General features: G+C 39.7%; 1 protein-coding gene across 2 annotated transcripts in view; it reads left to right on the top strand.

Annotated features, from left to right (window-relative positions):
• Positions 1–12198, top strand: part of ALDH1A2 (aldehyde dehydrogenase 1 family member A2) — a gene marked incomplete at its 5' end in the record, with an annotated part of 51367 nt that overhangs the window by 17529 nt on the left and 21640 nt on the right. For both annotated transcript variants that reach the window (XM_082290835.1, XM_082290836.1), the window contains 3 exons: positions 5437–5541; positions 5774–5914; positions 7511–7640. In XM_082290835.1, the coding sequence (XP_082146961.1) occupies positions 5437–5541; positions 5774–5914; positions 7511–7640 (376 nt within the window). The remainder of the gene's footprint in view (positions 1–5436; positions 5542–5773; positions 5915–7510; positions 7641–12198) is intronic.

The following is a 12198-nucleotide window of genomic DNA, read 5'->3' as shown; positions in this document are numbered from 1 at the left end:
TATGAAAAAAACATCTTTGATGGAATGAACTATAACCAGCTACTAAATCAATTGAGTTAGGAAATTCCCATTCCTTCCTCCATTCATCCAGAACCAAATCTCCTGTGGGAAGCCATTATTATTTGGATGTTAAAATCCTCTTCCTGTACCAAAAAACATTTCTGGAGCTGCAACAGCACAAAAACCTTGTTTATTAAATCCATGGGAAAATAATTCCACCTCCAAAGAGCTGAATGCTAGGCCACTGTCTGTCCACTGCCTGAAGTTCTTAGTGAAACAGCTGGGGAGCCTGAAGGAAATGTCTGATGACATCATCACTAAGCAATATCAAATTAAGAATGTAGATCATCATTTCACTCACACATCATTTGAGAACATTTTCAAGAAGGAAATGAAAAGTTACATTGTTGCCACCTGTGTTGATTACTCTTATGAATTAAGAGAGCCCAAATTACTTTTTTTTTCCTATATGTTTTAAGGAAAGACAATATAAAAAAAGAGGCAGTGAGCATGCAGGAATCCCCAGTGAATGTAAAAATCAGTTCCATTTCCCAAATCCAGGGCTAGCCCCTGGCTTAACAGCAGAGAGAATTTGTAGTGCCATGAAACCAAAATTCCTTCAACTACGAGCTGCAAAAGAGGTATTAGTTCTGTGCTGTATCTTAATTAATTATATTTATACACACACTCATAAAGATAGTTGTTTAGTACTTCCTTGGTGGTACATAGTAACAAAAACACAAAACACATTTTCTCCCTGGTCTAAATTTTGCTACTACTGCACTGAAGATTAGAATGTCCAGCCTGGCATTGTACACATCCCTTCTTCTTTGAATACTTATCACTCCAATTACCTGCATGGTTTGAAATGAACATTAAGTTGCTAATTATTACTAAGCCAGCTGGGACAGATGGCTACTGAAACAAGAGATTGTAGTTGTTTTATTTGCAAAGCTAAATTTGCTTTGTGTCATGCTAAAAACATTTACTCGGCTTGATTTCAAAACTGATGAGCATCCAAAATGCTATTGAACTCAGTGTGTAATGCTTGTGAAATGCAGGTCTTGTGCAAAATGCCATGTATGATTTTCTTCCAACTACATGTCAGCAGTCTCAAAGTAACTTGGAATTTTTACATTGTAACTTTGGAGTTTACTTTTCCTTTGTATACTTGTTGGTATGATGTGGTATCTTCAAGGCTCTGAACAGTCACTTGACCTGTAGGATGAGTCAGATTGCTTTCTTGATCAGCGCTGTGGAACTCTGTCAACAGAGGATATATGTAATTAACCACAGGCAGGATTTGAACCTAGTGAAAACATGGTGGGACCATTATTTTGCAAAGTTCTAGCAAAAGATCTATGAGATCACGTGTATGTGAACAAGAGGTTATTGTCAGTACCAGGAGGGCTGTTATTTTCAGGAAAATCCATGCCCTTTCCATCTTTCCTTTGGAAAGGAAAAGAAATTGGCCAGAGACCTATGTGATGAGATCTCATGAGAATGATGCCACTCCCAGGGGCATCATGTTCACAGGGGCAACTAGGAACTCCCCCCAGGCCTGTCACATTGCACTGTTTGGAACGGCCCCTCCCATTCCCCCCAACTTCACGTACCCCAGCACCTGCACTCCCAGCTCCCCAGCACCCCCAGCTCTCCTTCTGCCCTGCTCTGCTGGCCCCTTTGGCGTCACTGGGGAACAAACTTACTTGGTTTCCTCCTTAGCCCACTGCACACCAGCTGCAGCCAGACTCTTCACTTACAGCAAGCATTGTGTGCTTTGCCTTTGGGTTTGTTCTTGGCTAAACCGCTGCACTGACAAGGACACCTCAGTACAGCAGCAAAGTTTGCCTTTTATCTTCTTGCTCTGACGTGACTGCCATTACTGGCTCTGCTGAGAGTAAATGGCAAACAAAATGTTTGTGTATTCCAAGATTTTTCAAGTGCTCCCTTCTTCCCTTTGCCTTTTGGCACAATGCTATTGATAGCACCCAACAGACCAGATTATTTAACTACCACAATACCACATAGCAAATGCATGACACACTATAGACTTTTTCTTCTCCCTGCTGCATATCACAAAGGTAACACCAGGACTCAAACAAAAATAAATTACCTCAGTAACTCCTGGAAAACTCAAGTGGTTAATCAGTTACCTTTTATTTACATATATATGCTTAATGCTGAATTAAGTTGTAAAAACCAAAGGCTGATTTATAGCCCCAGTCAGCCTTAATTAACATTGATTCCAGGGGAATAGTAAATGTGAATAGCCTTCACAATTGAGGTTGAACAATGAACTCACTGGGTGTTGTCCAATTTGTAGCATGATTTACATGGAAGCAAGCCCTTCTTTTTCTAGGGTTACCCCTTTTTTATCTGGTGTTTAGGATGGGTTATATATAATCCATAGATAGGAACATTTGCTGTCAAATATTCTCCCTGATTTAGAGTTAGCCTTTACCATGGTCACTATAAATAAGGGAGAAAAAAACCCAATTTGAGGCTTTGCAGGGATTCCTTGTTCTTGCAATGTGTCATCACTTCTCCATTTCATGGCATTTTTACGAAGTGGCCATAATGAAAGTCAGATTAAATGTACAGGATATATACGTTTAATCAACAGCCATTGGAGTCAGTAGTGCTGGAAGAGTTATAAAAGCCCCTGTGAATGCAAATTTATTGCAAAAGAATCTGCGTCTCAGTGGTAGGAATATCTGCTGAATGGTACTACCTGACACAGAACACCTAAAACTTTCAAAAGTGAATTATTTAAGTGTAAGGCTTTGCTAGTAAAGCCGCCAGCTGCTGGATTTCAAGACTTGAAACTGTTCCAAAACATGGGACTAGGTACTTTATTTGTGCACTAGAGTAAATACTCTGAATTTACTGCCAATTTAAATGTGCTCAGTTTACAGTAATGAGCTTGTATAGGCAATACCTTGTTTATAGAAAGTGGAACAGGAAGAAACTAACATTAACCATTAACAGTAGCAATTTCTCTTGCTTTCAGCTCTAACTTTATGCCAAATAGATCCTTTCCATGTCCTATCTGAAATATTTACTATTACTTTTCTTTTTCTAAATCTGTGGGATAAATGGAGCATTCAATAAAATCATACAGCTTTTCCTTCCAGTCAGCTTGAATTGCAGCACTCTTTTGTAATTCCAAGGCTCTATTTCTCATTCCCATTGTGAAATGCATTTCAAGAACAAATATATGTCCTGTGTACTAGCAAACCTGATGATACGTGTTAATCCCAGCAGAATGGAGTTAACATTTTTTAATCTATTTTAAAAAGAACAGACCACTTCTCTAAGGGAAGTGTATTGAATTGTGGCTGCCACGATTTCTCAGGTTCTTGTACTCAACCAAACTGCTTTATTCTTTCAATGCAGCTCACACAAGAAGCCCATGTGTTTACGTACATCCTGTCACCTTAAACAAACATGCTTACATCTTCTCTGGCCATCTGCTCCTGAAGCTGGAAGTTTTTCTCCCTTCCCCTCCCTCCTCAGCACCCTCAACACACACACGCTGGGTGCAGAGTTAACTCTGAGAAAACTCAGTGGAAAGCACCAAATAAATTCCTTCTTCCACACAGGCCACAGACCTCAGAGTTCTTTGCTTCACTTACAGTCTGAAAGTGACAATGATACACCAGAGGATTTTGGCTTATGGTATTAGTCACTAGAGATCATACTGGTGATTCTTTCACTCTCTCATTTTGGGTTAGCTTCAGAGTGTCCTAACAGGGACCAGTACCTGGGTTTGCCAAACAGTGTAATCACTGATCAGGAAGGCACCAGCACGGTCTGAGGAGCTCACAGTCCAAGGACACAAACAGGTTCAGGATAAATTAGAGCATGCAAAGAAAGCAATGGTAGTGGTGTGGTAGGTCCTGGGTTCAGCAACCTCTGAAAACCTAAACAAAAGGGGCAAGGGGGAGTTAAACAAAGGACAGAATCTGGAATGGATGGAGGGGCACACAGCAAAGAGGCTGAAGTTTGAGGCATAGGGAAGATGAGGAAACACAACAGAAATGCATCCGTAATAGCAAAAGCACATGTAATTGTTGGTTTCCATGTACAGTTATTCTACCACCAGGGCATTTTCCAGGCAGGCACAGGTTCCTCCCACACACAGCTGCAGTGAGCTGGGCACAAGTGAGCTCTGAAGCAGGAGCTGTGTCACTGCAGTTACAGTGGCACCGAGCCTGAGCTAATAAGCCCTGCTGAGAGGAACACAGCTACAGGACTTCCATTTGGCTTGGAGAATAGGTTGAGCAAGCTCATGTCTGGTAACTGAAAACTCTACAGATGTATTTTTTCCTTCGTGTGTATAAAGATGGGCCAGTTTCTCTCACCTGTGTATCTCTGACTGGAACTGAGACTCCTCAAGCTTTCAAAGGGTCCCTGTCTCCATAAACAAAGCCCTGTATGCAAAAAAACCCCCAGGTGGTGAACATTCCTTCTCTCTATGCATGAACTCCTGCCTTCAGTGAAGTCAGGGGTAAAGTTCCTGTGTATTTCAACGAGGCCAGGACATCCTCTTACACCTTTAAAGTTGTATTTCATGGAATCCAATGAAAGTACATTGATATCTGGACTCCCAGGAACCCAAATGGTGCCTGGAATTTTTGAAAACTTTCATTCTTAGAAAGATTTAAAAGACAGGAAGAGTCTGAGTACCTGGAAAACTTCTCGCTCAAGTCATTTTCATGTAGTGACTTCTTTAATATTTGCTAATAAATAATTACATCCTATTCTTGAAAGTCATTCAGCAGAAAATAACTGACATGTATGCAGCTACCAGTAAAAATCTACTTTAAATAAACTCATTTGTCATTACCTTTCTCAAGACAGCTCTTGTCAGCACCATTACCATTTAAATTTGTTTTGCCCCTGACAATTAAAATGATATCAGCACTGAGAGAATTTAACAATTTCCATTGTTCCTAGCAGATAAGCAAGTTAGTTTTGTGCTGCAAGCCATCACTGTAGCCATAATTAACTGTGTATTGAAGAACTGTGATGTTTGAGATTATTCAGCCTTGACTGGGATGTATCAGTGACTAAATGTTTACTTACTGAACTGAATGATTATTCCAAATCCTTGTCTTGTCTCCAGCAGTTTCGAGGCTTTTTCTCTGATACAGGTATTTCTTATTTTAGTTTGTTACAGTTTTTGAACCAAATCTGAACATCAACCAATGTTTAGACTTTTATGTTGCTTCTATAATGACACTACTATAGAATACAGAAAGACATCTTGGGCTGACCTCAGCCTGAACTCCTGAAAACTGTGATTTTCACATGAAAAAATAATTTTCAGTCCTTTTGTATTAGAATCTGCAGCTTTTTTCAGGAGTTTGTTGTTACATACATTACTGTTTGTTCATGCAGGAGACCTGATGACTTTTCTTCCTTTTCTAGATTTTCATCAATAATGAGTGGCAGAATTCTGAAAGTGGAAGGATATTCCCAGTATATAATCCAGCAACAGGAGAACAGATCTGTGAGATTCAAGAGGCTGACAAGGTAATGTATCCTATGAATGGCTATATGTTTAATGTATAAATTAAATGTATAACAGGTAATAGAAATGTATAAATAGATCAAAGCAACTAGTCCAGAACAGCACTGTTGGACAGTTCTTTTATTAATCATTGTTTCAAAACCCATCACGTGACTAAGTTTGTATAACAGCCCATTCCATAAACCTGGTTGTGTTATTTACCTGTGTCTTCAATTTGTTTCTTCCTTTTCACAGGTTGATACGGACAAAGCAGTGAGGGCAGCTCGGCTGGCTTTTTCCCTTGGTTCCGTTTGGAGGAGAATGGATGCATCGGAAAGAGGCCATCTTTTGGATAAGTTAGCAGACTTGGTCGAAAGGGACAGGGCAATTCTTGCTGTAAGTAGCGCATAAAAATCAACAGTTAAATCAGTTGTCAGGTTTTACATTCTGAGAGCCAATTAGCTCATGAATGGGTTGATACGAATTGTATGTGAAATGGCTTCCTGGCTGAAATGGGTCTGTCCACTTACGACGTGATGCAAAACCCATAAAAATCAACAAGAGCCTTCCAATGGGCTCAGATCAGCTTTAAATTGGACATCACACAAAAGCAGGGGTGTGCACTCATGTGTGTGCCTGGCATGCACACCTGCAACTCTTCTAGAATAAGAAATGGCAGGTTGGAATGGTTTGTGCAGATGGGAAGGGAAGGGCAGGTGAGATGCTTAGGGACACTCAGCTGGTGACACAAATTCCGAGTGTGGCACCGTTTCACTCTTGGATGAAGCCATCGCAATGGTGGCATTGTTAATGTTGTTTTCCGCATGTCAAGTGCTTTGAACTAAGCCTGTGAACATCTTAATTCCAGCTTTGTCAACACTTAAATCATCTTACCACCAGCGGATACTGTAAAATCACCATGGGGAGAAGGAAGTGCACAGCAAATCAAGTTTACTCTGCCTGTCATTTAATTTTTATTTCTAGAGCCGAGTTCTTTACTGAGTTGCACTGCAGGCAGTGATGTTAATTGCTCTTGGGGATATAAGTCAGTGCAGAATTAGGCCTCCATTCTTTTCTATAGAAACTCATTTGATGGTTGGTGTGTTACACGCAAGCATCCTTTGCCCATTCTTAATGATTTCTATTAGACAGCTATTGAGAATGAGTTAAGCTACTCAACATCTTAGGATATTTTATTGGATTTTTTTTGCTAAATGATCTTAGGAACCCCTAAGAGGATAGCTTATAAGATAATTTTAAAAATAGGAATATTAACTAAAAAGTAAAGACATTAGCTTGTTAATTTATGAGCTTCCCTAGAGGAAAGTTTGTTTATTTAATGGCAATAAATAAACTGGCTGTACAGTATAGATATCTCAGACCTCAGCAGGAGTCTTGGCAACCATATAGAGAAATTTTTATATTCACATCAATTATATAAAGAGGGATGTGTCCATTCTTCTCTTTATGGATTCAGATCATTAATACAGGGTTACAAGGAGCCCCTTCTCAACTGTTATCATTAACATAACAGAACCCAGTTTGACAGGCATTTTTATCTTGGCTCCTGATTAAAGCAATTCAGCATTTATAGATCTGGACCAAACACAGTGGCTATTAGGTTCAAAGTACACAAAGGCACATGTACATGCATGTGGCTACACACACAAACCCACAAGACAGACAGACAAACACACACAAACACACACATATGTTCTTAAAATCACAGCCATTCCAGAATACTCCAGGAGAAACCAGTTTGGTTTTTTTTTAAGGAAAATACTTTTTGTTCACATTTGCGAAAAGAAGTTATAAAGGGGACCGGATAATTGTTCTGAACCTTCTGGGTTAAAACTACACCAAGGTGCAACTGATTGGTCTTCATTAAAATCTTTGTCACAATTCAAGAGCTGTTAAAATGGTGAATACTTAAGTATGATAGTTCAAAAATGTTACTATACTTACATCTCTTAACTTTTTCTTGTCCTGCAGACTATGGAATCACTGAACAGTGGCAAACCATTCCTCCAAGCTTTCTATGTAGATCTCCAGGGAGTCATAAAAACCCTGAGGTATTATGCCGGTTGGGCAGACAAAATCCACGGAATGACCATTCCTGTAGGTAAGGGGAATTAAAGCACAGCTATGCACCTAAACCTTTCATGGCCAGACTAAGGCTTAGTAGCTTACAGCTTCATGGAAAGCAGAGGAGAAGTCTGGGTTGCTCTTACAGTGTGTATTGTGTTGCTGAAGCAGATGTTTGAAATTCAGCACTGGGGGCCCTGCTCTTGTTCTGCCCCATATGCACAAGTGAGGAGGGCTTGGTTTCATGTGTCCATCTGAGAAGGAGATAGCTCAATACCTACACTTAAATACTGATACATGTATAAAAATGCACAACATATAAGCCTGAAAAACACCTTGGAACTCATGAAAATAGTGTTGGGTGCCTGTTTAAGAAACAGTACCATTATGTATAGATCTTGTTTCTATATATCTTCTCATTGCTTATGCAAATAATTTTACTTGCGACTGACACTGGATCTAACTTAATTTATACTTTGAGAGTGCTCTTAATGTTACTGTAGAGAACTACACACATATGAGATATATTTTGCTATAGATGCTTCTTCAGATTATTCAGTGGGATGAATTTGATATTATATATATGAGATAAACCTTCATGCATGGAAATTATGGAAATTATTATGTTCTTACTCTTTTACTAAAGAGATACAAAAAAATCCTTACCATTATTTTTATTTAACAAGTCTCTTCCTCCTGCCCCTCCCTCCCAGCTGTTTAACAAATATAGGCTGCATTTTCTGATGCGAATATATTCATTTACAGTCTGGACTAGATGTACCAAATGCTAGGATTACACAACATGGCAAAATAGCAGAAAATGACTTTATGTAGGTGCAGTCATTAAGATAAATGTACGAATCTTTCACCTGCATAAAATAAATCTCTGGAAAAACATTAAGGAAAACGAACATTCATTATGTGGATTCTTTTTGGCTTCATGGTGCACATGTCCCTTGCACATGCATGTTTATTCCTCTTTACCCAATAAGGCCAGGAGGGCACACTCAGAGGTAAATGCCCTTTGCTATAGCCCAGTTATTTCCCTCGTGTTTCACTGTGTGGCACACTATCTGCAGTGCACTCGCCTCTCTACAGCAAAGCACAAAACTATCCAAGTGAGGCAAGCAGATAAATTGAAAATGTGCCTCCAAAATTTTCAGAAGGGAAACATCTTATTACAGTGTTACTCCTCTTTGTGTTTCATCTTATTAAAATTGCAGGGTGCACTGACTGGTGTTTATCTTCACGATCTTATTTTCACCAAAGAAATGACAATACTAATATTTCAGGTGTAGACATTCCTGCAAGGACTCAAAGTTTTCCACAGTCATTTAGGCTGAGATTGATAAATCCCAGTTTTGCTGCTTGTACTTCATGTTTAATCATACAGAAGTGCAGACCGCACCATAAATTCGTGTATTCAGCAAATTTCCTGTTCCCTAATCTCTTTCTCTCTGGTCAGTGAATGCCTCCTTCTCACTCTTTAGCCCCACAGGTACACAGAAATTAGGTCAGCCACCAAAAGGCATTACCAGATTAAGGAGAATAAATATTCTCTGTTTATTCTTGGTTTCAAGTACCTTATGGGATAAAACCTGATTTTTTTTCAGTGAGGTGGGCTATGCTGGGCAAAAGGAAGGCACATTTTCAGTATGCCTTCCTCAATGCAAACTTTGTGCTAACACAGTTTTCAGTACTGTAGAATCGTAAGTCCATTCACATATCTTCAGGGTATCAACTAGTTCTTCGTTTAACACTTCTCTTTATTCCTCTACTTTCACACCATAAATTTGTCATTCTCATGAGGCTATTTTAGGGCAAAGCTGGTGTTAAACAATGGTGCTCTTTACGTTCACTTACCATCAGCTCACCAAAGGTAAACAAACAACAAAACCAAAAAAACCCCCCTATTAAATCTTCTCTTTCTATTCAATATGCTAATAAATCTGAAACCTCCCAATCTTTTGTTGTTGTTGTTGTTTTTGAAGTTTTCTTTTATAACTAAAATAAAAATAGGCAATTAATAGACAAGTAGAACAGTACATTTTACAGTCACATTCCTTTTGGTCCCAGAGCTACAAAACCTTCAGACTGCCCTTTGCTTGCTCCCATGTGTAAAGCCTTGATGATTTAAATTAAAACAGAATGAAGCTAGACCAGAAACTGTTAAACTAATAAACTGAATGCAAGCAGAGATGTATCTTTAAAGCAATATATGGTATTACATATTTTAAAGAACCAACTCAGCTCTCCTCACCCCCTTGTTTGCTGTGTCCTGCTATATGAGGCATAGAACTCTATTATGGTTGTTACGCAAATAAAATATCCAGGATGGAGACTCCTGATGGAAATCTGAGCAAACACATCTGTGGAAGATATTGCTGTCCCAAAGTGAGATCCCTGGATAAATGGGACTTGCTTTCTGATTAAAAAATGAAAGTCTTTGGGCCAGGTGCTAAGCAGCTGCAAATTGATCTTGCTCTATATTAATATCAGTGAGGACTCAGAATGACAGTTTACTTCAGCTGAGTATATTAAAAATATCCCTTTAAGACAAAATTTTAGATTGGATGTGAGATCAGTGTCAGATGCCTCTCAGGCAGTGTTCTTCTGTAAGCCAGCTAGTAAAGGATAAGAGTAACAATCATCAGCCACAGCATCTTAGAATAAGTGTCATTAGCATGACTTAAAACTCTCAAACATTTTAAGAGTGTCCTGTATAATTTCTAAGCACAAGGGAGTTTCTATGCTCACTGTTTAGAATAACAGAATTAAGCTCACTTAATTGTTGAGCTATTTTGCCATGGTAACAGCTTGTTCTACATTATGGACAAGGTGGCTCTTAGATCCATCTTTGGCCCGTCCAGAGACATCCAAGGCTTCTGAATAACTTCAAGTCACATATGTTCCCAAAGATATTGTTAGAAAGCAACCTCAAAAATCCCATCTTGACAGAAAGTCTGTGGATGATGAACTTTGGAAGTAGGTGTCAAAAGGGGCAGCTGTCTAGAGTCTAGTGGGAGACAGCAGGGAGAGCAGCTCTGCATGGGAGGCACCGCTCTGCGGAAAAAACGTTCTGCCTACACTGGGCAGAATTAACCACCATTTGTCTGCCTTGGCAAGAGGTTCAGGTTATCTATAACTGTGTGATGAAGCACGCAGACATGTGGCAGTGATTATGCAGTGACGATCTAAAGTCAGACAGTGCTAATGTAACTGTGTTACTGTTATGTTGCCACCATCCTTCTGGCTGAGAACACACCTCTCACAGTACTACCAAGTACAAGCTGGTATTTTTAGCCGACTCCTCTGTGTTTCTCTTGAGCACTTAGTTTTGCTTGTATGTACTTCTCTGTATTTTGATTTCTACTTCGCTCCTGTCTGATCTGATGAATCTTCCTATGGTCTGTGAACCACTGCTATAATCTGTGAAAGATAACCTGGAAAACCAAACTGATCATCCCAGTCTGTGACACAAATATTCTCATCTCCACTGGGGAGTTCTTAAACACCTGGAGATCAAAACGTTGCAACGATGTTTTGTCAATGCAGTGCAAACAAACTGATAAACTATTTTCTTCTGACTTTTCCTGATGTGAATCTTTTTTCTCTCTTTCCCTTCCTCCTTTATTTTCTCTGCTCTGACCCTTGGCTTGGTTGCAAACTATTGTTACCTTTCTCATAATTATTCTGTATCTGGCCCCCAGCTGACATATTATCTACTCTAGCTCAGGTTTCTACTAAGCAAATCCTGTAAAGTAGATGGATAGAAATAAGCAGACCTGAAAATAAGTTATTCCTAATCAAATTCAAGTTGAAGTCTTCTCTTAAATCCAAGAAATTTTAAGGATTAACCTGTTTATTGTTACCAGATATATCTTAGAGGACATTGCAGCAGGTTCCCAAAACACACTCTCTATTGTGAAGTTAGGCCCTTCCCCAATATCGCACAAGGGTAGCTGCAGCTTTGGACTGAACGGGGGAGAGGCCGGGGCTGCCACTTCCCAGCCCAGCCTGGGAGGGAAAGCACATACCCTGTGTCAGACAGAACAATGGGAGCAAAAGCCCTGTAATCTCTCCTCCTCCTCTTACTCCCTTCCGCTGTCTGACCTTTTCTTATCCTGGTAAATCATCTCCTGCCATTAAGCCTAGGTAACCTTCTCATCATTCTCACATACTTAGCTGAAATTATTTTCCCAAGTTAAGAGATTTGAGTTTTTCTAGATGACCAAGCACTACAGGCCAAGGGGCACATTCAGCTCATGCCTTTAGCATAGCCTTTCCCTCAGCTGTAGCCTCACTGAAAACAATCTGACCTAAATTCATTGAGGTACAAAGGTGCAGTAAATCTATTTTGCACAGATGCAGGCCAAACACGCTAACAAAGCTACTGGTTAGACAGTACCTTAACAGATCCTTTAGCTGGTCCCCACACACCAGGTCCCTTTCTGGCTCTTTGTAAACTGGGAAGAAACCTGCATGTGTAACCTCAGCATGTGCACCCAGACCACAGAAGTAAATGATGCTCAGTGACACAAGTCACAAACTTTCCCTCTTCATTCCACATCTACAGGTTGTGGTACATCATTCCA

The sequence above is a fragment of the Coloeus monedula genome (genome assembly GCF_965178545.1).
Source record: "Coloeus monedula genome assembly, chromosome: 14".
NCBI lineage: Eukaryota > Metazoa > Chordata > Aves > Passeriformes > Corvidae > Coloeus > Coloeus monedula.
This window is presented reverse-complemented; position numbering and strand designations above follow the sequence as displayed.